The sequence below is a fragment of the Bubalus bubalis genome, chromosome 12 (genome assembly GCF_019923935.1).
Source record: "Bubalus bubalis isolate 160015118507 breed Murrah chromosome 12, NDDB_SH_1, whole genome shotgun sequence".
NCBI classification, from domain to species: domain Eukaryota; kingdom Metazoa; phylum Chordata; class Mammalia; order Artiodactyla; family Bovidae; genus Bubalus; species Bubalus bubalis.
Window position 1 is genome coordinate 18,650,269 of NC_059168.1, and position 26,404 is coordinate 18,676,672.

The window sequence follows — 26,404 nt, forward strand, 5'->3', positions numbered from 1 at the left end:
GTCCTCAGGCTGGGATGCCTGTGCACTTTCTAGGCTGGGTCCTGAACAGGCACGTGTGTCCCTCAGTATGTAGCCAGGTAGGCAGCGAGGTATGGATCCATGGTAGGCATGTCGTTTGATCCTCCACAGTGAATCTTAAGGTGTTCAACTGTTGTGTCCAATGGGATGAAGCACTGCATCCATCATAGAATTGCTCCTCAGGGATCCTTGACGTTTGCTATTACACATCTACCCAGACCCATAACTTGCCTGGGCCACAATGAGTTTAGGTTTCTATAATGCTTTCTGAAGTAACAAACAAATCTCTCTTTGGCTTGATAGGGGGAAAAGTGCTGTCAGTTTAGCCTTAGTAGCATGACGTCTGCTTAACCCTGTGGGACTGGGCTTACTCGAGAACTCAGGGGTGCCCAGACCCCATCCTTGCCGGGATTCATAGGACCACCATAGAGCTGGCGCTTTGTGCTTTGCTTCTGGAAAGACTGAGCTTGGACACTGGGGGCTTACATGCTGTTCCCCTGCTGAGTTGCCCTCCCCTCTTCCCTGCCAGGCCCTCCCCTCCAGCTTTCCCAGGTCACTAAGTCATGATTTTGACAAGTCATCTCATTTCTTTCGACTTCTGGTCCACAGTTAACATCCAGAGTTCACATGGTGCCTTCCTTAACCCGATGCCTAGCCTCTTTCTCCCCAGTGCCAGGCACTTAGCATCTACATCTGTTGCATGAGTAATTGTGATGATACAAATGGTTTGCTAAGATAGGAATGTGTATGGTCTCTAGTTAAGGTGAGTATCGGTGATTTGTCCATGATTGGAGTAGACATCCAGAATTGGTTCTTATTACTGGTTTCTTCTTTCTTCTCTTAAAATGCTTTAGTTCTTTGGCATTTCCTAATCATTGTCCTGAGAGAAACCATAGGATTCTCTCAGACATATTTTACAGGACTTGCCCAGTCCTTTATAGTGTATCATAAAACACATGCAAAGAGTTTTGTGACCTACAAAAATGCAGTGGTGCAGCCTTTTCTTATGACATTACAATGTGTTAATTTATGTGAAATGCTTAGAAAGGGTTGAAGTATCGTGCAAGCGTATTTACTTATCAGTAAAGGAAGAAAATGGAGCATTGCTACCAGCGACAGATGTCCCTTCAAGGTCTTCATGAAAAGAGGTGGCACATGATATTAGATCACTTAATCAAAACTGAGCCAGCTGTAGATTCACAAGACCTGTAGAGAGGAAAAGGGACGAGTCTCGGTGCACTGTTACGAACATAATGTAGCACCATCTGCATGTAGGAGGCGTGGTGGGCTATTTTTTCAGTCACGCTAGGGGGTCGAAATGGATAGAAGCCACAGGAAGACATATTTAATCTCAATTTAAGGAAAAAATAATTTTTCACAATTAATGGTGTACAGTCATGAACTTGGCTACTTCCGGAGATAAACTGAGCTCCCTGTGGCTGGAGAGCCTTCTCTTCCTCTGGGTGGCCACCTTCCAGAGATGCTTAGGAAAAACATCACTTTGGAAAGGAGGTTCGAGTAGAGGCCTTCTTATCCCCATGCTTCTGTGAGTCCTGTAAACATAAACCTTGGGATAGTTATTAAATGTTGACATAGTTTTTACATTGGCATTCAGAGCCAAAGCATGGTCAGTTAAAGGTGACTCTAATGTAGAGTTGGAAATATGGAGAAGGAAGCCATTCAGAAATCCCACGGTACATTATTTGCAGGGAGGGCGTTCTCACCACTCTTCGGTTTCCTGTATTTTAAATAGTCAGTGACCCTTCCTCCCCTGCTGCCCCTTGTCCACGTGCATCCTGTGTTCCCACCTGAAATAGCCCCTCTACCTCCCCCGCACCCTGCCCGCCCTTCCCCCTCTTATTCTTGCAGGCTTTGGGCCCTTGCATTTGCCTTCCCCTTCTACAGGCTTCTCCTTTTTCAGGACTACATTTCCTTCTCTTTGAAGCGTTTTTCAGTCTTCAGCCCCTAAAGATGACAGGTGTCTCTCCTCTACTCTTATAATGTATTAATAATAATAATAATTCCCATGTATCTCTTTATCATAGCAGTTTTCATAATACTTGAAATCAGTGATTTTTGGGGGGCAGTCTCTCTTAAACTCTGTGTGCTTCTCAAGGGATAGGAGTATTTTATAGCTTTCCATATGGTATAAAATGTGAACCTACATTTATGAATGAATGAATGAACAGGCCCACTATTGGCCATGATGACATATATTGCAGAAGAGAAACGTTATCTTTCTGCCATTAGGTAGTAATACTCCTCCTTGTCTCAGTATAAAACCCCTGCAGTTTTCCCCCAACTCCCTTCTTTATGGCCAGTTCTTAGTACTGCAGAAATCCTCTGCTCCAAGCACTGGGCTCACCTCTCAGTTAAATTCCACTTTATCCACAAGGTCTTTGTTCTGCAGCCAACACCCAGCTCATTCCCTAGGTACTCCCAACATATCCTGTCCATGTTGCCAATTAATCATATACTTCCTTGCATTGTTATGTAACTGTTAACATGGATAAAGTCTTGTCTCACCAGCTAAAAGACATTTCTACAGGTCAGGAATTGTGTCCTTTCTTTTCCTCTGCATATGCGTTAATTTCAAATGAATCAGTAAATGCAGAATAGACTCAGATCATGACTTGACTTGAGCATATTGAGCTGCCTACTTATTAAGGAGAATGGCATTCACGTCATTCTTTGTCAGGAGAATAAAAACCCAAACAATCACGTGAAAGTGGAAATAGAAAGAAAGCCTAATATGTTGTAATAGTGATAGTATTTTAAGGGGAAAAAGACTACATAACTTTATCCTTGTGTGTGATCCACATCAAAAGTTTTCTCTTTGAGACCATGATTAGATATAAAGAAGATCATTTTAGAATATGCAAAACCCTGTTATGATGACTTGACCTTTACCAGCATATTTATAAAGAGCATTGTTAAGAAGTTAAAGCCATTTAAGGTCAGAACTGATTATATGGAGAATTCTGGGGAAGAAGCCCTTTACAGTCTGGATGGAGTATAAAGTATTGGAAGCTTTAGCAGAAGAGGTCTACCTTCGGTAGAAGTCACAAACGCCTTTTCTGTAGGATTTACTGTACTTGCATAGACTAGAAAAGGAGTCTGTGGACCTCTTTCCCCTCATCTTGAAGAATAAATTCCTCCCACCTTCATTCCCATCCGAATGGAATTGCCGTTCTCAGCGAGACTGTCGCCCATTCAGGCCACTGGCTGCCCTATTTCAGTACTTGCTCACTTTGTGAATCTTCTTTTGAGTTGCCTATTTTCAGTTCATTTTTTCCATTCAGTTGTTCATTCACTCATGGAACACAAGCTGAGCTGAGCTCTTCCAGGTGACAAGACACGCCCTTCCAGGTGTCCTAATCATGCACGGATATCTGTTTCCACTTCCATGCCTGCCAAGTACTGGTTCTCCCACCCATCCCTGCCCTTTCCAAGGATAGGTTAGTCCTGCTCTCCTTGCTCCATATCTGCATTTTCTTAATGCCCCATTCTCCACTGTCACCTCTTTTGCTGTCTTTTCTCTTGAACTTCATCCTATTTAGGGCTCTCCTGGTAGCTCAGCTGGTAAAGAATCCACCTGCCATGCAGAAGACCTGGGTTCGATCCCTCGGTTGGGAACATCCTCTGGAGCAGGGAACAGCTACCCACTCAGTATTCTGGCCTGGAGAATTCCGTGGACTGTATAGTCCATAGGGTCGCAAAGAGTCAGACATGGCTAAGCAACTTTCACTTTCACCCTGTTTAGACATTGTTCTTCTGTGTGATATAATTATCATGGTTAATTCTTTCTTCCCTCAGCTTGGTTTAGGCTTCAAGCACCTTGCTGGTACTTTTCATCCTTTTCTGTTCTATTGGAGCTTGAATATGTTGTGAGGTAAATGGCAGCTCATCATACCTTTCAGGAGATAGTGGGAAGGAATGAGTCTTAGTGGCTCTGGCCCTGAACCCTGCATGATTACAAAAAGGAAAAATGGGACTATCCGTGGAGCTCACAACACTTCATGGTTCATAAGGCCATTTGTACATGTGCACAGATATACTTGCCAGTGCCTCCATGAGAAAGAAAATTTACAAAGAGAAAGCTGTGTCAGATGCATTGATCAAATGATGTCTTTGCAAGGAAGGGAAAAACAGCAAAGTCTTTAAGTAACATCTAGGTGCAGTAATAATGATAGCTTAACTTACAATGTGCCCTGTCATTTACAAACCTTTTTTTTTTTTTTAAGTTTTGTTGTCTTCATTTTGTCTTTCTGACTCCATGAGGAATTTACAGATATGAAAACAGAGATCGAGAGAATAAGTGACTCATGCAAGATCACAAGCGTTGTTTGGTACAGGGAACAGAGCAGGTCCAAGTCTTTAGCCCGAGTTCTTTGATTTAAAGCCCTGTACTCTCCACTGCATTTTAAAAAAACAATACTTTGTTGTTGTCTTAAAGCTCAGGAAACACATCAATGAATATGAGTTAATATCTCAACCATCGTATTTGTTTATAACAGTGTAGTACATATTAACACAATATACATATGCTTCAGGCCACCCTCAGAAGTAATTGCTTAAAACAGTGAAGCTTTATTATTTCTCATGCCTCAGTGTGTTAACTGGGAGGTTCTTCTGCAGCTAGCTGGTGGCTCGTCTGGGACTGGATGCTCCAAGGTGGTGTTGCTCACATGTGTGGGCCGGAAGGGCCTGTCGCCCACTGTGTGGTCCTCCATCCTGGCTCCTTCATGAGATGGCAGAAACAAGGGAGGAAGCAGCAAAGCTTTAAAAAGAGACCAGCATGGAAGTCACACAGCATGACCTCCACTACATTCTGCTAGTATAAGCAATTCACAGGGTGAGCCTTGGTTCAAAGAATGGGGCAGTGGATTCTGCCTCTAACTGGGAGAAACTGCAAAGAATTTGAGGCCATTTTTAAGTCACCATAACATACATGTCACCAAAATAGGGACTCCTTTAGTTTTCCTTCTCTGATGGTGGAGAGTTGGTGGAGTGCTACAGCTCTGTGACTTTCTTTTCCAATGGCCAGTGTCCTTCTAGCCTGGGGCTCTTGGCCTCCTTTCTCCCAGCCACTCTCTTCTTGTTTCTTCCTTCCCTGGCTGGTCAGCAATTTACCTGGGAGTAGATACATGATTTAGAAGCCTCTGAGCACTGCCTAAACTTTAAGCATCATTTAGCTGATCATTATTTTCAACTCCTCTCCTTGCGGAGCGTTGTGACTATAGTTTTGCCCCATCACACAATAGGAAATACCATTTTTGGACACCACAGGATCTGCCTGATAAAACCAGGTCAGTTTTTAAAACATCTTACATCTAACAGAAGAGTCTGAAAGAATTTTTTGGCCAACCCAATACATAGTAATTCTCTTCTAGACTGGTTGATTATAGAATGATTGAGAGACCTGGACCCAGCAGGTGTGGTTGGAGTGTGGAGCCCGCCCGGGCTGTGCCTCTGTGCATCCCGTGTCCTGTGTCAGCCAGCTTAGACTGTCTTAAGGAGAAAGCTCCTAGATCATGATTTTTTTTTTCTCTATGCTCCGTATTCTTTGCTGTCCCAGTGTACATGCCTCATTTTACAGTTTTTCCTTTGCCCCTGTAATTTTTCACCAGGATTTTTAGGTATAGGTTCACAGGAGAGAAGTTAACTAGTTAAAAATCTAAAAATTAATACCTCTCTTGTCTTTCCTTTTTCTGTACTGTACGTTAAGTGAGTTTTTTAACATCATTATGCCTCTTCGGCTGTGTTATGTGACTCTTCTTATGTTTTTATTAAGAAGATGAATGAATGTAATATGTTATTTACAGTCAGCCATTCTAAATTTATTTTAATGAGATTTGTCCCCAACTTTTTATTCTGAAATGTTCTGTTATCAATTTCTGTCTCTAAATATGCATTCCTTAATAGTTATTGAGAAAAATCCAATCCAGTTATTTTGAGGTGGAAATAAATGAAGTCATTGTTTATAACATTCAAAAACTTAAAATAGAGTTTCTCCTGGGTTGTGTGCAGTGTATCACGCCAGGTTCCCAAGCTCCCTCCTGGCTCCAGCCTCTCTCTGACTAAAGGGTCTGATTCTCTTCCAGAGCCTATATCCGGAACATTTATATCACTTGCTTTCTGAGACTCTATACTGAAAATCCTATTTTATTTTTAAATCAAGATTTGGAAGCATTGGACTAAGCATTACTTAGTCCAAAGTAATTAAAGATTTTAGAGTATCTGTTAGTTACAGTGTTGACTAATATGTGACTTTGGTTTTCACTAAAAAGCTTAACAGAATGTCTTGAGCACGTTAAATTCTGAGTACAGTTCCAATGAAAATGCAGCTGAGCCTGAATCCCAGTGTTCCTCCACCCACCCAGGAGACAGGTTGTATGGCTCTTTGCTTTCAGGCAGGGTCCTACCTGCTGAGTGGCAGAGCACTGCTTTGTGAGCATGAGTCACAGGGCGGCACCGGCCCCCTGTGGCCCTGAGTTCACTCCCCTCTGGCTCCACCACTCAGGAGACCTAATGTTCCATGTCCTACACTTTCCTTTACATTGTAGTCTATAAGCAAATGTGTACATGTGAGTAGACAGCTAAACAACACTCCTCTGCCCTGTAAGCAAATGTATACATGTGAGTAGACAGCTAAAGAACACTCTTCCACAGATGACCTGGTGCCGTGCAGAGAGAGCCCTTGTCTCTATCTGAGTTCTGGAATCAATGTCCACTTATGCATGAATCTGGATAAGCCTCCCAACGTCATCTGGATCCGTTTTCTTACCTGAGAGAGGAGGAGACGAGGAGGGATTTGATGATCTCAAAAGTAACTTCTACCTTTAAACTCTTGGACTTCTCCCAAACTCTTTAGAATAAGGGGGGAAAGAAACCCAACCTGCTGGTGATCAGAGACTTCTGGGAAAGAAGACAAGGAAAATTTTTAGAAAATCCAAAGACTCAGAAGACAGTGAGAGAGTAGAGAGAGATGGTTTTCATCATGATAGGAAGGAGGTAAAGTCGAAAGGAAGTCATGAAAGAATTACAATTACTTTGTTTTTAAATTTTCTTAAAAAAATTAGGTAAGGCAAAATGAAATAAATTATTAGTCTAATAAAAATGTTACAGACTAATCATTTAAACCAGGATAATCAGAACTGGTTGAATTGTGAAGGCTGAGTGGTAATCCAGCAAAAGAGATTGCCTGTTGGTTAATGGCTAGCTGGATATCGCTAGTTGCTTTTACTTTTTCTACATCTATAAATAGATAGCCCCTTATATAGCAGGAACAGAGACTGTCTGGCCAAAGGCTGAATCCATAAGATAAGGATTTACTCTATTAAACTGCTTTTTAATAGAATGTGGATATCTCTGCCTGTCAGCCTGCCTTGATGGGTGCTTTGTGCGGAAGGTGATGTGTGTAGCATCGTTATAGCCCTGCACACTCACCGGTGTGAGCTCCATCAACTTGTACATGTCTGCTGACTGGCTCCCACAGCCATATTCGTACCTGTTTGTCCCCAGCTACTGCTGCCCCACTTTCTTTAAGGTAAAGTCTGTCTTTGTCTCTCTTCCCTGTCACACCTCTTTGGGTTCTCCATATTTTTATTGCATTTTTCTTTATTCCACACTAAGTTGCGTATACACACACACACACACACACACACAGAGCATTATATTTGTGGAAGAGTTTTAGATTCTCTAACTTTATGATTAGACCATTTTTTTTCTATGTCTCTTCAAGTAAAAAATGGTCTATTGAGTTACAGTCCCTTGTCTTTGTTTGAGCCTCAGTTTTATTTCTGTCTCATAAGACATTGACCTTAGAAGACAATTTCTCACTCATTCCCTGTTGTATATCATAAAGCTCCAAACACTGTAATTCCAGGAAGGGAAATAAGATAAAAAGAAGGATGCCCAACCCTGTTGTATAAGAAAGATACATCAGATATACAGCCCATGGCCAGAATGAAGGTCATGAATTTTGCTACAGTATCTAAATAGTCATATGCTGCTGCTTCAGGGTGAAAATCCAGGATCTTAGTTCCCTTTGCTCCATCCTGATCTCTTTGGACTCTCAAGAAAACTTGCCCTGTTGGTACTGTATTGTATTATGATAATAGAGTCTTGGAGATTGCTGCACACTGGTTTTTGTGACTGGTTGTAGATCTTTAGAAAAGAAGCTTTCTGGGGTTTCAGAATTTACAGCCTGAAATTGACTCATCCTGGATGAAGCCAGCAGAATGGAATCTTTGGCAAGTTGTCCTTTCCCTTCAGAAGTGCTTGAGTTACATCAAAATTAATCTAGCCACAAAGCTGCAGTGAGCGAAAACAAGGTGCAGATTTGGAAGTGCTCAGTTAAATAGCCAAGACTCATCGAGAACCTCGTGGAAGACAGAGAACACTGGGCTTGGTATGGGGTGTGGTGATGCATAAGATAAGGCTGAGGCTTGAAGGAACTCAACACCTCACAAATACCACCTCTACCAGTCTCAGAAAAGTTTCAGACCTTTGGAAGGTAATAAGAAAGGAGCACACACACACACAGAGGTAATCTGCCTTCCAGGAAAGAGTCAAGTCATGGACCGGATTTCTACCAAATAATGAAAACTGCATTTAAGAAAAAGCAGTAAAGCAACCAGCAAGCTTTAAATCCAGATTAGGCAAGCCTTAAATCCAAACTACGAAATCAAGGACCTCAAAAAGCATACACACAGACAGAATCACTGATGATCTTTTTTCATATCCCTCCATATTTTCCTGTCGTTTCAAAGCTTGGAATCTACAGGTCCCAGCTTATAGAGAAGTCACAGTTCACTCTTCTGCATCATTTAACATCTATCCACTTCTGAGTAATTGGAGAAGGAAATGGCAACCCACTCCAGTATTCTTGCCTGGAAAATCCCACGGACAGAGGAGCCTGGCAGGCTGCAGTTCATGGGGTCGCAAAGAGTCGGACACAGCTGAGCACTTTTGAGTAATAGTCTTTGAGAGTCAGTGTCAGAAATACCTTAACTTTCTCTTGGTTCCTACACGTGCACTTTGGTGGTTCCGTTTTCTAGAGCTCCCCAGTCAAGTCTTGACTCTAGAACCTCAGCCTGTCTTCAACTGGATGGTGCAACAGGGACCAGGGTGTAGGCGAGATGATCATAAAACATGGAGGACAGAACTAATCACGGGCACATCAGCCCAACCAGACAGGGACGTCAAAGCCGGAAACTTCCTGCAGGTGGCTCAGAAAAGCCAGGTTCCTTCTCAAAGCTCAGGGAGCCCCTCTTAGTCCTCTGAGACAGTGTTAAGTTTTAGATCATCCAGTAACAGATTCTGTAGATCCCTGTGTTCCTCACAGTGTGCTGGGTGATTAAGTTGCTTGTATGATGCTTACTGAAACTAACCAGTCAGAATTACCCCTGAAAAGGACTTGATCAAATTAAAGCCTTGTAGTTAATTATCATGTCCATCTGTTCCCAAGACCTTGTCTTGAAGAAGATGGCACTTAATAACAGTTTTTTTTAATCTATTAGTAGACAGATTTCTCTAATTCAGTTCATTTGGTTGTTCCCTTTCATTTGAATAATTTATCCAGCTGCTTTGGGGATAAATAAAATTAACTTACACAGTATGTAAAATATGCATTAGCATAGGGCAGATTTAAAACATTCCTGACTCTTGACACGCTATCATGCAGCATTCTGTTTTTAAATACATGCAGAAAAATTTGGAAATATATTTGAAGCCCTTCTTTCTCAACTAAGAAAAGAACTTCTATTCTCTTGCCCTCTGTCACAGTAATTTTTGGCCCAAAGGAGCAAGTCAACTCATGACTAAAAAAGCCAGAGTCTATATTAAACTCTGATGTTTGTAAAACAAAATAATTGTAGGAATTCCATGTTATTATTGGACTTGTCCCCAGAATGAAGAAAATATGCTTTCCTAGAAGTAAAACCCTTGCCTATTGGAGATGAACTGTCTCCCTAATAGAGAGTTTAATTTGTCAATAATTCACTTCAGATGTGTAACCCTGTACTTCCTATACTAGTGTCTTATGCCTTTTGTGTTGCATTTGACCAGTGTCTATTCTTATTTTGTACTTGTTTCACTCCTGAAACAACAAGCTTTAGGCTGTCACTCAGGAGCTTTCAGTTTGATATGAGGGAGACTGGCCATCGCCAGATGATAAATACATGGCCCTCTGACTGTCACTGAAAGAAAGTCACTCAGCTGAATTCTGTAAGACTTTCATTAAAAATGGAAAGAAGAATCCACAGCCTGGATAATACAGAATCTCGGAGGGCTTTCCACACCCACCCTCATTTGATATCATCATCATGATTCAGCCTGTTGGAAGAATAGCTTCAGACAGTTCTACAGAAATGTTTTGTGAAGTTACTTATGAAACTAACAAGCAAATCTAACCTGTTAAAATCCTCCCTCTTTTAGAAATGCCAAAAGCAACACCCAGTACTGTGGACTGTATTTTACTCTTCATTGCACCTTTACATGGGCTGTAGGTGATAAGACTCATCATTGTGTAGACACAGTTTGCAGAGGGTTGAGAGTTATATTAGCTTAGCAGACATTTAACTGCTTGACTGCAACCCTGAAGATAGAGACAGCTGGTTTATTTTGGACTTTTGCTCAGTCTGTTGTGAATGTATTATCACACAGACAAGTACATGTTAAATGATCCTTTCCTGATTTTGCCTTTGTTTGTATGCTATGGCTCTTGTGATAAGAGGACGGAGTGCTTTGATCTCCATTAACTAGATCATGGATTCTTGAAGACTCATGACACTTCCTAAGACGTTAGATTGTGTACTTTTTTGAGGACAAGGATCCGCCTTGTAAGTCTCAATGTCATCATTGTTTTTCACAGGTAAATACTCAGTATACGCTTTTAGCTAAATTTATAGGTAGTTAAGCTGTAGTAAGTCCTAGCACCAGAATCCCATAATGTTTTTAGTCTGTGTGGAGAACAAATATTTGAGTGTTTATCACATGCTGGATGTTTTGCTAACCTTGTAGGAATAAGAAGTAGAGACTGTCAAGGAGCTTACAGACTAAAGGGAAGACAGATGTAGATAATTGGAGCAGTTTAAAGTGCTGTGTGCTTTAGAAGTAGAATTGTGCAAAAAACAGTAAGCTTATAAAGAGATACTGATTTCGATTGGGAATTTGACTCTTGGATTTGACTTTTGAGCTCAGTCTTTAAGAATGAGTCAGAGTTCACCAGATGGAGAAAGAGGAAAGGGCATTCTAGGCTACTGTGGTCATCAATTTTTATATTTTTAATGTGTCCTGCAACTTAAAAAACACCGATACAGTGTATTAACACATATATATGGAATTTAGAAAGATGGTGACAACGATCCTATATGCAAGGCAGCAAGAGAGACAGATGTAAAGAACAGACTTTGGAATGTGTGGGAGAAGGTGAGGGTGGGATGATACGCGAGAATAGCACCGAAACATGTATATTACCATATGGAAAGTAGATGACCAGTGCAAGTTCAATGCATGAAGCAGGGCGCTCAAAGCCGGTGCTCTGGGACAGAGTGATGGGGTGGGAGGGAGGTTCAGGATGGGGAGACACATGTGCACCCATGGCTGATTCATGCCAATGTATGGCAAAAACCACAACAATATTGTAATTATTCTCAAAGTAATTATTTTTAAAAAACCAGCACTAATCCCACCCATGCAGGTAGTGCTGCTGCTGCTGCTAGTGCAGGAGACGCAAAGAGATGAGGCTCCGTCCCTGGGTCAGGAAGATCCCCTGCAGTCAGAAATGGCAACGTACCCCAGTATTCTTGCCTGCAGGATTCCACAGACAGGAGCCTGGCTACAGTTCATGGGGTCGCAGAGAGTCAGACACAACTGAGCTACTGAGCACACAGCACGCTTGGTGACTCAAGAGAAATGGAATTCATGCCCATGTTGTTCTTTCTTTTTTCCTTTGATAATCATCCCTTTTGCAAAACTACATCACTAGATCTAGATATTTTTTACTTTCTTACTGCTTTCAATTAAAGGTACTTCTTAGTATGGTACACCAGGCCCCTTGTTACCCAGCTCTGGCCTATCTCACTAGTTCATGTCTCCCGCAAGCTTTCCCCACAGTATCCCCTGGTTCTCCACCCCAGCATACAATATCCTCCTGGTGACTTAAACCATTTGCTCCAGCCTAAACACACTATTCTTTCTTGCCTCTGTAAATGTGGGTAGTTTCTTCCCTCTTCCAGGAATGTCTTTCCCTCCACCCTCTCTTCCCCATGTGACATGAACACTTCCCATCTGGGCCCGCTCTCACTACCCTGCTCATACACACACATACAAACAGTGGCTGCAGTTGGAAGAATGATCTTAAGGGTTGAACGGAGGTCTTCAGACACCTGAGGGACTCCAGGGTTGAAGATGCAGAACAGCTACTGCCAGAAGTGGGATTTTTTTTCCCTCCACCAGTCATCAACAGCTTGGGTATCAGCACTAAGGAAGTCACTGATTTGAATTCCAGTTTGCAGCTGGCTGCCTTGGAGCTGAATTTGACCCCAAGACATGTTTTCTTGACATTGCCCTTTTTTTTTCGTCCATCTTTAAATTAGTCATCAACATTTAAAACCTGGGATGCTTCATGTAAAAATCTGGTGTCTCTTGAGCAGTTGGAAGGTATAGCAACATTGACTTACACATTTCTGCATGGAGTGAATAGTGAAGCCCCCTCAGAGGGCACAGACCCTCTAGAGTTGTCCACAACACCATTCCGCCCTTTGAAAGAAGACAGTCATGTTTGCCATTTCAGGGTGTATCTGACTTGGGGTTGATGTCAAGGGACAAGATATGGATGGAGTTTAAAGGGGCGGGGAATTTAGAAGCATCATGAAGCTGGTGGCTCAGGTAAAATGCCATGGGTTTGGGGGCTGTTTTTTGTGAAGGAGGTACCATCAGATGAGGCCCAGGCTTAGAATAAAAGGGAACCATTTAGCAGTAGAAGTCTCAGTAAGGTTGAGGAGTCAGTGTGGTGGGAGCCTGGGCCTGAGACAACAGAAAGGAAAAATGAACCATTATTCTGGAAATGCCAAAATCAGCCCCCAGTGTTGTGGACTGTAGGAAGTCTTATTTGACATTTGAGAGAACTGTGTCTGGTGAAAGCAGATGGCTGAAGTGGAGAGGCAGCAAGGGTCACTGGAGTCCCAAAGACTAGGTGAGGGGGTCAGGATGGTGAAGAGGCTTCCTCTACATAGAGCTGGATGCTTCCAAATGATAGTGATATGAAATAGTTCAACAGTGTCGAGTGCTTCTACGTTCCAGGCACTGTGCTGGTTACTTGTCACACATCGGTGTATTGAATCCACATCGCAATCCCATGAGATAGGGAAGCTTGAATCATCCTTGTCCTACATGTGGGACAAGTGAGCTTGAGAAGGCTGATGGGGTGCCCAAGGTCATACAGCTCCCACGTGGCCAGATTCCTGCATGTCAGAGCACATTCTCTGAACCTCCACCCCTCTGTAGGAAATGGGCAGGAGATAAAGCCCCAGGGGGCCAGGGGGGCTTGCGTGGAGGCTTGAGGAGGAAACAGCAGCCACTGTGAAGAACAAGCCCAGGGGAGAGGTGAGTGTGAGTACATTCATGGTCTCACCTTAAGGAAGTAGTATTTTCCGGTGAGCCAGGTAAGGGTTAGACCAGATTTGATGGTGCACTGTGTGATGATGATCGGACTCTGGGAGAGGAAAGGGTGGGGGGAGGCGCGCAGAGCAGTGGGCACGAAAGGATGAGTCCCTGGGAAGCAGGGCAATCTCTGAGGATGTGCATTCCCTTGAGGATGGGAGACCAGAGGACCTTGCACTTTACACTGATGATAAGGATGAGAGGTCTGGGAATTGACAGCCCCAAGGGATCCAAGGGACGTGTGCCCAAAGTCAGCTCTTTCAGTGCCAGCTCAGGCCACAAGCAGCTCCGAGGGCCTACAGAAGCATTAGCAGCCCAGGCGGTGGAGGGCCTCCACATTTCCAAATAGTCCTGATGTTGGAGTTTGTTCTTCACGTGATCCAGGGGGGAGACAGAATGGTCCCCATCCGCTTGTGTTCTGGTTTGTTTATATATATCCGATACCTCCCTAAACCACATTTCTTGAACCAAGCACCAGGCCCTGTGTATCCCGAGCCCACCCAGCTGAGTGCCTGCTGCACGCACATACTCGGCCGAGAGTTCCAGGATCACTGCATGTTCACCAGCAAGCTGCTCCCATGTCCTGAAGCATCCATTCCTAAGGCAGTCAGCGAATCCAGCCCTGAACCGGAAACACCTGATGTTGCTTTATTAGAACATACTGTCCCCACCAGACCCACTCCTTCTCCTTCCCAGAGTGCAGCGTGCTGGTGTCCCCTCTTCCTGCCTGGGTCTCCACGCACCTCTCACTCGTGTCCCCTCTCTGCAGCCGTCCTGCCCGCCGTGGAAGCACACACCAGTGTCTTGCTCCAGGCCTGGGGAAGTGAAGGCAGAGAGCTTCTTGTCCTGGGTTGTGGTAGTTATCAGGTTGTTGGATCACGCTGAGTTCAGTTCAGGACCCCCACCAGATCCGAGGTCTCGTGTTTCATGGGCCCTGGGGTGCTTCCCAGCTGTGTGTCTGTGCCTCTGGTTCCCCAGCTGCCAGGAGGAGTCTCTTGGAACAGTCCCAACTCTTCTTGTTTAAACAGTCGTGCGGGATAGAGGACCTGCGCAACATACACTGGCTTTCTCCTGACCTCACCTGCTTACTGTGGGGCTTGGCTCCGAAAGGTGATTTCCAGGAATGGCGTAGCCCACAGCTCCTATTGTCTTACGATTTATACCACTTTTCTCTCAAACTTAGCACCTACAGTTAAGTTCCTTGAGCCACAGGCCAGCATTGAGAATCCAGCCATAATCATTGGCCCCTTGATAAAGCTAGGAAGAGGGTGGTCATAATGCCTGTGTCATTAAAGGCTTCAGTGGACTTACTGCTGTTATTAATACTGTGTGGCGGCAAGTGCAGAGGACTGTTTTCTCGTTTGCCCTCCGTTGATACAGTCCCTTTACCGAAGCATATCCTTCCGCCGCTCCCCACAGAAAAATGCAAAACACAACAGCAACCAAAAAGCACAGGGTGATTTTTCTGTGTCTTTGAAGGGAAAGTGATGCAGAACATGGGGTTTCTGGTTTTACAGGTGAAAAGAGGAGTGAGGAGGCCTCTGGGAGGAGGCGTGTGGTCCTTGGAGCCAGGCCCTGCGCTTGCTGCTAAGGCTAAGGCACGTGCTGAGCCTCCTGGGTGGTGGAAATGAAAACGATGGTGGAGGAATGGGCTGGGGATGGCGTGGGGTGGGGGCTGTCAGTAGTAAATCTTACAGATGAAGCTGGAGAAACATGGTGAGAAACATACATAGGGAGGGCAGTTTCCTAACAGGTTAGGCAGGCCCTCAGCTGGGAAACTCATTTCTTTTTGGAGGTTTTATTTGCAGTCTTCTTTAAAAAAAAGAAAAAAAACACAGAACTTACACATAGCTAGAAAGAGGTTAGAAATTTAATCAGTAGAAAGATAGTAGATAGATCAGATTTAATTAAAGTTGAAACTACTTTTTATAGACTAGGAATATGTTTTATGTGTCATTATAACTTCCATTACTGACAGTTATTTTATTGTTATGGTGTGTAGAATCCTAGCAGTACACATGCTTTGCCCTTTTAATTCCACATGTATTCTTGTTTCCTCTGTAAAGACAACACTGCCTCCCACCTAAATAGCGTCATTTTTTATTTATAGACAGTGATTTTCTCCTTGCCAAGGGCTCAGCACTCAGCTTGGATGTGGAATGCATCCAGGGTTGGGAGACATGTTTGCAGGGGCCTCAATAAGTGGTGTTTCCTCCAGGAACAGGTAGGAATGACGATCTGCTAGGGGACAACGAGGAGTCTGATAGTTTGCTGCTTTGTTGAGTGCTGGGAGGAGGGGCCAAGAGGACCCTTCTCCCCACAGCGTCTTCTGCCATCTCCCTGTGGTTTAGCATCCTTTACAGTTTCTGTCTGTTGATTCTTCCATGTAGTTATGAAGACATGCCTGGTAATACGGAGATGCCAGCATTGAGTGTATCATTCCTTTTCCTGCATTCTCCTTGGGCAAAAAAGAAAGAGACAAGGCCCATCATGAGCCAGGCCTGAAGGTTGAGGTGCTTGGTGAGCGGGGAGTGGGGAAGGGAGAGACTGTGATGTGCTTCCAGAATGAGGTGCAGACAAGGAGAAGCTGCAGACAGGGATGAGCCAGGATCAGACTGTGATGGGAATGCCAGTGTTGGACTCCTGGGATTTTATAGTTAGAAGAAAGCTCATGAAGGTCCAACCATCTCGTTTTAAGGAGGAGAAAACTGAGCATCCCACAGTTTAAGTGGCTGGCTAGCAGTCATCCGTTTTCTGATGGGTGATGGTATTGGATAGTGAATTCAGTTATTATTTTCTTCATTCCACGTCTCTTAACTCATAGGCTAGCTATGTTCAGGAAGGAAGGAGACTTAGTAAATGATTGAGAGCCAGTGCTGCTGATCAAAATATACTGCTCAGTAAATGACAAAACTAGGTGCACACGGCTTTTGCCCCTGGGAAGTGCAGCCTGCATTATTGAGACACTGTGCCTTTGTTGTCGTTCAGTCACTTGGCCGTGTCTGACTCTTTGCCGCTGTGTGGACTGCAGCACGCCAGGCCTCCCTGTCCTTCACCATCTCCCAGAGCTTGCTCAAACTCATGTCCATTGAGTCAGTGATGCCATCCAACCATCTCATCCTGTGTCGTCCCCTTCTCCTCCTACCTTCAATCTTTCCTAGCATCAGGGTCTTTTCCAGTGAGTCAGCTCTTTGGCATCAGGTGGCTTCAACTTCAGCATCACTTCCTTTAGGAGCAAATTGTTCAGAAAGTGGGCCCCAGATTCCCAGGGGAATCTCCTGGAGATCTTATTATCCAGACAGCTTCTAGAGCCCTGCCCCAGACAGACGCTCAGAGAAACAGTCCTTGATAATGGTACCCTGGAATCTGCATTCTAAACAAATTCCATAGTCTTTCCCTCCACACACTGGTTTTGAAAAGCACTGCACTGAGTAGCTCTGTGTCTAAAATTTATAAAAAATAAAAATTTTAAAAACAAGGCATGGTCTAACCTCTGACTTACTAGCCATGGGGAAAAAAAAGTCTTATTCCAGATTATTGTTTGGATGTCTTTATATCATTCATGTTTTTCATTATGAGACAAATAAGACATGTCCCTGCACGAGGGGAATTCGCAGGAGAAGCAGTAGGATTTTGATTTTGTACAAGGAGCAGCTCTATACCAGGAGAGAGAGCTAACTAATCCTGGTTGCTTATTTGATGAGAGAAAGCCTTGTGCAGCGAGCAGGTGGCCTTAAGGCTGCATGGAATTTGCCTGGGGAGAAAGAGCCAGGCATTTGAGACAGAGTGGCTGGCGGAGCTGTGGCACTGAGTGGTGGAGGTGGGGAAGGAGGATGCAGTGAATCGCAGATTGCCATTGTCACTGTCTGCAGAGATAGGTGTCACATATGTGCATACACTGTGTCACATATGTCTGCAGACACATTCTACTGTCTCCTTCACACGTCACAGAATATGGAAACTAGAAGATAAGTAGAAACTTGACTTGGGAGCACCTCAAAAGTTGTGCCGGGACTCAGGCCTGCCTGGGAGTGTCTGTGTAGATCAGGAAGTAAATGACACAAAGGGAAGGCCGGAGTGTGCACTGCTTTTCAGCCCAGAGAACCAGCCCACACAGGCCTCCTAAGGAGGGGAGTGCCCTCTAGGGGCTTAGATGATTTTTCTGAGTGCTGTTCATCTTTGTGCTTGCCACTAAGCTGGATCCATTACCTACTGGAGAGAGAAAAAAGACAGCTTCACTAACCTACCTGGCTGCAGCTGTGATTACATTATGCAAACATTTATTAATGTGGTACCTTGATTGATGATTATCTTAATACCGAGGATAACATTAAAGGCTTGATTTTGCAGGCAGACGGCACATACAAGTTGGTTCTTGTTGGAGGTTAAAAAGCCCTTAGCCTATGATTCCTTTTATATGAGCTGACCAGAATAGGAAGATCCATGGAGAAAGAATAAAGACTCGTGATTGCCAAGGGCTGGGAGAAAAGAAATGGGAAATACAGGGCTTCTTTATGAGATGATGAAAATGTTCTAAATTTAGGTAGTGGTAATGGTAGCCCAACCCTGTGAATATAAATACCATCGAATTGTATACTCGGCAGAGGTGAATTTTATAGTATGTGAATTGTGTCCCAATAAAGCTGTTGTTTTATTTATTGGTTTTCTTTAAAAAGCCCTTAGCACTTCTGCTCCAGGTGTCCTAAGAGAAGTGTGGTGTTTAGGGTTTCAGAGAGGAGTTATTATCTAAAGTAATCTAGAAAGACAGATGGTATCTAGACAGACAGCGGGAGATGAAGGCTAGATAAGGAATGTTCAGCAGGGAGTAGAGTAGAAGGCTGTGCAGAGACAGCAGAGGGAGGGCTTGTTTGGAGAAGGTGGAGAATGAAGAGAAGTACTGTATTTGAATAAAGATATGTGGAGGACTTGAGAGTGTTGAATGCTAGGCTGACAAGTTTATCAGTTAAATGAAGAGTAACTGAAGGCTTTTGACTACTGGAGTACAGAAACTGAACCATAGGTCGAGTGTGGCATGAATTGGGAGGAGAGACCTAGGTGAGGGGAGACCAGGTTGGAACCTGGAAATTGGAGGATGGAAGGTTTAAGAAGTGAGGAGTAAGTGTGCGCATCACTTTACTTATAGATTAGTCTGTTTCCTCAGCCACTAACCCACATGTTTTCCCATTCCATTGCTTGTTCTTTATCCAGGCTTTGGGGTAAAGGGTAAGAGGAAGATTGGGAGGAGGGACCAAAAAAGAATAAGGATGAAGAGAAATGGTGATAAGGGCAAGATTCTGCTTGTGTGCTTCAGTTGCTCTGTAATTTAGCATTTCTTCCTCATGACTCACTATAAATAACAGGATAGGAAACCTTATTTGATTTCAGATCAGTTGACGAGGCTGCCTGCCTCACTGTTCCCATCTGTGGAAGGGAAGACTACCCACCTCCAGTGTAGGTAAACCAGAGAATCTAGAGTAATCTTACTAGAGAATTTTGATCAAGCTGCCTTGAACTCAACATTACTTATAATGTAATAGATTTCCTTGGGAAAAAGGTTCCTGATCGGCCCTCATTTGTTACTTGAGACAGTACAGACTTTATCCATCAAAAGATAACTCACACGAGTTGTATTTTGTTGAACTGTGTGAAATTGCCATTTGACTATTTTTGATCGGCAAAGAAGGCAGTTTTGTAAAGCCTTAACCTAATAGATGCTTGCTCAGTAGATATCCGATGTGAGCCCAGATTTTCCCTTGTTGGTTTCCTTCATAAGTTCCTTCTTTTTTAAGGTGCTAGTGGTCTTGAACATCTGCTAGTTTCAGATTCTGAGGAGTCAAAGGTGGCAGTAACTACGGAGGGCTTGCCCAAGGGCTGGTCAAGAAGGGGAAGGAAGCAGGAGCAAGCCCACCGGCCAAAACCAGGGCGTCGGAATCCCTGGTGCTGTATTGCACAGTCCTGGGTTTAGAAATAAAAATTCAGCCTAAAGAGTTTTCCTTTCTTCAGTGGATTACTAGGCAGTCGTGCAGTTTTAGATCTTCTGCAGCATGCCAGAGACAACCCATGTGGGTCTCTAAAAAAACGAGAGAAGTATTTTAAAAAGTGGGAAATAGGTTAAATGTAAAAATGGGGATAGGTCAAATGTAAAAGCGGGGGAAGCAGGTTTCTGTGGTGGCTCTGTGGTGAAGAATCCACATGCAATGCAGGAGACACACGGGTTCAATCCCTGGGTCTGGATGATCCCCTGAAGAAGGAAACGGCAGTCCACGCCAATATTCTCATCTGGGAAATTCCACGGACAGAGGAGCCTGGCGGGCGACAGTCCATGGATCATAAAAGAGTCAGATAAGACTCAGCGACTAAACAACAACAGAGGGGGGAGAATAGACTTAAGGCGAACTTAGGTTTTTCAAGTTGGTGTGATTTCTGACAACCTAGCACAAAGCCTGGCACACAAGTGCACGTGCGTGTTCAATAAAGATCTCTGAAAGGTCAAAAGACATCAGATGAGGTATTTATTGGTTGGTCGTATGCTCCCTGGTGTTTAACTTAGAGTGATTTGCTAGAACCCAACGGTGGGAGAGAAGATACCCAATCCCCAAAGACGTGGAAGGTCGGTCAGCTGTTCTTGTAGGATGCTTTCGTTGTCATTACATCCAGATACTGGAATCAGGGCGGGGCCTCTCAATGCTCTTTCCCCATTAGTCTGTGAACTCTGAAAAGTTAAAAGTTGTACAGAGTGTCAAGTGCAGAAAATGTAAAGAATATATTACTATAATGTTACAGGAATATGATCATCTGTTTAAAACTGCAGTGGCCACGCACATAAAAATGAGAGACGGTCGCATAACCTTTCCAGGGACTAAAAGCTCAGTTCATGTTTACTCAGCCGTGGAAGGTGATTGTCCTGTAGGAATACAGATTATGAATCGAGAGCTCCTCGCTCTGCTCACACCAAACAGCCAAACATTTATTCTAAATCACAGTCAGAAATACCACTGCAGCAAAACCTTAATTACCTAACACCCTCAACTCCACTCTAAAGCATATATAGCAATTTCCCCACAAGGCAGAGGCCTCAGAGGGGTCACTCACACCTTTCCAGTGGCTTTAATGATCTTTGGTGCAGATATTAACTGAATTCATTTCTATTTTAGTTCTACACTTAACTAAATTGTCATTAAGTCTGGGTCTGATTATGGAAGTACTTGTGGAAGACAGGCATTTTATTTTAGAAAAGATCTGAAGAAAAATAAGAGAACAAAACAATCAAATAAGAAGAGAGAAAAACAATTAATGAATTGAGGTGTTAATAGTTCTTCCCTCCTGGGAATGTTACCCTCCCCGAATCTTGACCTCTCTGGTACATAAATACCCACATGCTTCCGGCAAGGATATCTCTCTTTAGGAGGCCTTCCCTTCACTCCTGTCGACCTGGGAACTCCCTTAGTCATCCTCTCCACCTCTGACCCATGCTTCCATTGCCAGGGGAGTCCCGGGCAGAGCCTGGCTGCTCCTCCCTTGTGTTACATTCACATCCTGACGCCCTGCTGCACTGGGCTTCTCATTTCCTGCCTCCAGTTTCATTCTGACACATCAGCATCGGGCAGTTGACAACATCTTTTTCTCTTCTTTTTTTTTTTTTAAACCTGCCTCTTATTTTCCTGCAGTCAAGCAAGTTTTGCAGGAGAATTGAAGTTAAGGGTGAGAGCCAACAGAGGTAGTTTGCATTGAGAAGAATGTACATATGCAGCTTAGAAAATCTAAAACATTATAACTCTCAGCATCCAGATAGCTGTCACAAAATCCATTTGCTACAGCTTATACCCTTAATTTGTAAAGAGCTCCTCGGTCTTCAATCAAAATCTATATTTTTTATTATATAATTATAAATTAATGTAGCTCCAGAGGAGGGTGCTACTAGGCACAATCACACTGATTAAAAAAAAAAAAAAAAAAAACTGAAAAACTAATGACCTATTAGTTGAAAGAAGAGTCAGAAACATTGCTGAGAAACACCTGAAGGTCAACAGCAGCAAAGCAGCATCATAGAATCATTAGAAAATGCAGGAGCACCGTTCTGTGTCAGCCCGTCCAAGCATCACTGATGTCTGGAGAGACAGAATAATGTATATGCATAAAAAGATGGCCCTGAGTCATCAAGAAAGTGTCTGTTATGCTCAATACCAGTCTGGTTAAGTAAGAAATGAAGTAATGCATTTTAGGAATTTTTCTGTCCAAATGGTTAATGTTAAATTTCTGGGCGTATACTAAGGAGGTGAGCCTTAGTTGTTTGGAATGCTGATTACGTTAGGACCCACTCCCCGTTCCCCGGTGATGCCAGATACACAGGACAGTGTCGTGGAGAGGGGTGAAGAGTGTGCCGGCCACTTTGTGGCCTCCCAACTTCTATGCTGTTTATTCACGGGGTTTTCCTTCCCTTTTCTCTGGTTTCAGATGCGAGTGTCTCTCTGGCTTATGTGGTTTCCCCGTGTGTGAGGTGGGATCCACTCCCCGCATAGTCTCTCGTGGAGATGGGACACCTGGAAAGTGCTGTGATGTCTTTGAATGTGTTAATGGTACGTGGGGTTTCTCTTGTTCTCAGCGAGTATACATTTGTGCAGGAGGAGGAGGAGGAGGGAGGGTTCAATCTAGCCACTTCTGTCTTTTTAAAAGGCAGACAACATGCTCAGGGAGTTGATGAAACTCAGAATAGTTGCTCAAGATCCCACCACGCAGTAGGGAAAGTTAGGAAGGGAATCCTCATTCCACCTTGTAGAGAAGGCATTTTTGAAAAGGTCATTGCAGACTACACGTGGCCGTCATATTCTGCTGTGTGTCAGTAGTTGAGAAATTCTAGGGTTGCAGGAAAAGGACCACAGAAAACGTGGCCGTGTTCTCCCAGTCAGAAGACCTCATCCCATGGCTCTTGGAGGTAGTCTGTGTAACGAATGCCACGCTGCGTTAGGTCACGGAGTGACCACAGTTTGAAAAGAGAAAGGACCGTATTCCTCGAGTTCATCCTTTTTCTGCCTGGAGGAAACACCTCTGGCCAGCCCCTAGTCAGTAGCAGTGTCCTCATTAAAGCTGGAAACTTGTGGGCCAAAAAAAGCCATTCTTCAGTCCCAAGATTCCTTCACATAAAATCCACCTCTCTCCCTCTCACCTTTCAGCAGAGGGCTTGGTGTGTGACAGCCTGGTGTTTATTGAATTTAGATGCTAGAAGGGAGGAGAGCCTAAATCATGCTCCTCCATCAGAATTTTCAGAAAAGCAAAGAATAAACTCAAGCAAGTGAAATGTCAGTGATTTTTAGAGAGCATTATTTAGTCAGTACTTAGACACACAAGGAAAATGACTTTGAATGTGGACACATACAACAAAATTATACAGATAGAAGCGTCCATTTTAACTGCTGCCTATAAGAAATCAGGGTTCAGAAGATTTTCTGCCCTTCTCCCAAGCTGCCCCTCCCCGACAAGAAAGGGTTATATGAAAAGTCCAGACTTGTTTCACAGAGTCCTGTAGTTTTTAGCCAGAGGCTACATGTTTTGTTCTGGTTTTTTCCCCGCTTTAAAGAAGCACTGGCAGTATGACTTTGTGGTTAAAAGAGAACACAGACTGGAACTGATTGACTTCAGTTTGAAAATCAGTTCCTCCACTTAGTAGCTGTATAGCTTTGGCCATCCCTTTGGTCTCTGAGCCTCAGTTGCCACATCTGTCAAATGGAGAGAATAACAGTAAATGCAGTGAGGTTTTGTATGTGAAGCACTAGAAACTGTGCTTCGAGAGCAAACAGCCTCTATGATTCTGTGCGCCTCCTTCCTGCCCACCGTCCTGGCCACTGCGGGATGCTGCTTCTTGGCTTCAGGCACGCAGGGAGAGGCACAGGGCAGGCTCCACGCACACAGACTCTTCTCGGTGCCTCTCCCCGCCTGCTTTATCATCCAGCCGGTAGTGATGTCTTCACCGCCAGCAAATGGCCAAGCCCTCTGATACTTCCTGCTGAAGCTAATTGACTGAAAGTGATATTCTGTGAATATTTAACTCGTACCATTGGGACCGAAATAGTTGGTCCTTGTCCTGGGCTCCAGCATCTCAGATGTGCTTCCTTCTAGTACTCAACCCACTCCATGTCTCTCTCTCACCCTAGAATCTGAACTGCCAGAAAACAGGGAATCTATCCTTGTGTCTGTGACATTAGCACATCACCTGTTTCTCGCGGGGCACCTGGGTTCTGACGCGTGGCTGGGTGAGCAAGCAAGTGATCTGATTCATATTGTCTGAGTTCCCTCTAGAGTGGCTGTTAATTGTCAGCCCATAGAGGAGTTACTTTGTGAGAATCCACTATCTTTCACTGCCCCACACTTGAATCTGAAGTCTCTTATACCCTGGAAATAACACCTCTAGTAATACAACTTGCTGTTGTATCCGCTGGGTGAGGAAGTGGAGTATCTTTCTTCTTTCTTTCTTTACTTCTTAATTATAGAAACCCAAGTGTCAGGCCTTCTCATCAGGACATTCACTTTACATCCCACCCCAATGTGATGCAGTTTGGGCAGCTGATTACTGCCCCTATTTAACTTCAGTGGCCTTGGATAAATCTCCAGGGCCTGCTCCCATTTATAGAGCCCTGAGTTCAGGAACAGGCCTTCTACTGTGAGAAAATGTGGAGACGACAAAGCAGTAACAGAATTTCTGGTGTTTGCCTCTTTCTTGCCACCATAAATTAGTTGGGTGATCTTTGCTTTACTTCTTGTCCTGCTATAGTCTGTCTGTTACTGCATTAGTCATTAATTGTAGGTGAGACTAGAAACTACAATACTCTGAAGATTTAAAATTCCACAGGACAGTATTTACGGAATTCCATCTCAAAGTCTGTATTTCACTTTTTTTGGCATACATACACACACTTCCCTTCCATACACATATTTGTGTGTGTGTATGTATATTTGATTATTTGGCACCCAGTGCCCTGGTGAAATCATACTATTGTCATAAGATCCCCATTAGAAGGTATTACCTATCAAAAATTCATTATCCTTGCCCAGAAGAGCAGGGGTCTATGTTATGTATACTTATTTTTTAAAGCCTTATATGTATATATATATAAAGCCTTACTTATCCACAAAGAATTTGAGGCAATTTTACACTAAGAGCAGACACAATAAAATAGTGATAAAATATTAATGAGAAAAGAGAGTCAGACTGTAGAGTTGTATGTAAAAGTTGAAAAGCAAAAAGGAAGTGCCCACAGGTGTGCAGGCCATAGCATCTGTCTATGTAATTGCTGGAGTTAAATGTCAGGTTAGGCCCCCGCCGTCCTGGCCGTCAAAGTGGAAAGGGAGATAGAATCGGACCCACAATTCTTATTTTTAGAGACAAGAAACCTGCCAGACAGGGCAGCATCCTCCTCGTATGGAAACTTTTGAAAAGAGAGTGCCGGATGATGCAATAAATTGTGTCCTCAGTTTCTTTACTCCCAATTTCCTCTGGCTGCTTTTCTCAATAAAAAGTAAAAGCAAAATATTAAAATATACCTCCGTGAAGGCAGTTTTCAGGGATGAGTTGAACACCCACCTGGAACCTGGATGCCTGAAGATCTGTTTCTTGATTTTGAGAATGCTGCCCTACCACCACTGTACCCCCGCAGCACGTAGGAAGATATTGGAGTAGATCTGGGAACCCCAGTTCAGGAGACAGTAGGCTGCTGTCTAACCCCATGTGAAGAAACGGAGCTTACCTGCCAGCACTCAGTCCCCTAGCTGCCATCCAGGTGATCCATATGCTTACATTATTTTTTTTAAGATAAGCATTATAGTGAAAACAGAAGATTAAAAAGAGGGAATTCAAGAACTCCTGAGTTTTGAAAACATTGGCCTAGATGAATGGATGGAAAGAACATTCTCCATAAATGTTACTCCTCTTTTCTGTTGGGTTTGGTTTTGTATGGGTGGGGGGATGGCTGAGTTGCCCATCAGATTGTGGCAGTCTGTGACTGAGGGCCGAAAGGAGGACCAGCACGGTAGTAGCTGAATGAGAACCCTGTTGTTGAGAGACCAAATGAGCAGGTGGTGAGCTTGTGTTCCTATTGTGTGAACTTGTGAGACATCAGTATCATCACCTGGAAGGATGACCTCCACAGCAGTGTTGAATAATCCCACATCTTCTTGGGGACATGGTTCTGTGTCTGCTCTGGCCCAAAAACATGTTTTTTCATCCGTCACCGGGGGTTGAGTGACGGCCTCTACTTTAGATGGACGTGTGTCCTCTTCCATTTGGTAACAGTACATCTTACTGCCTTACGCTGGCCCAGCTCACTCGTTTCTAGAGGCATTTGGGTTTGAATAGGGAAGTCATCCATGCTCAGAGTATGGAAGCAAAAATTTGGTTGCTTAGATATGATCAAGTCTCCAACATACAAAAATGCACAGAAATCCAAACTGGAACACCATGGTTTGAGTGTTGTAGCCACTGACTCTTCCAGCATCAGACACTAACATGTAAAATCAATCAGTCACAGGAGAGCCAGACCCAAAGTCAGCTTCTCCTTGTGTAAACTTTGGGCCTAGAAAACTCAGACCTTGGGTTTCCTTTGTGGTCCAGTGGTTAAGAATCTGCCTGCCGATACAGGGGACATGGATTCAAACCCTGCGCCGGGAAGATTCCACAGGCCTCGGAGCCGCTAAGCCTGTGCGCCACAGCTACTGAGCCTGTGCTCTA

At 43.8% G+C, this 26,404-nt stretch overlaps 1 protein-coding gene across 3 annotated transcripts in view; it reads left to right on the forward strand.

The window, feature by feature from the left end:
* Positions 1 to 26,404, forward strand: part of CRIM1 (cysteine rich transmembrane BMP regulator 1) — a 206,598-nt gene that overhangs the window by 94,540 nt on the left and 85,654 nt on the right. For all 3 annotated transcript variants that reach the window (XM_006056852.4, XM_006056853.4, XM_006056855.4), the window contains one exon: positions 22,141 to 22,262. In XM_006056852.4, coding sequence (XP_006056914.3) covers positions 22,141 to 22,262 — 122 coding nt within the window. The remainder of the gene's footprint in view (positions 1 to 22,140; positions 22,263 to 26,404) is intronic.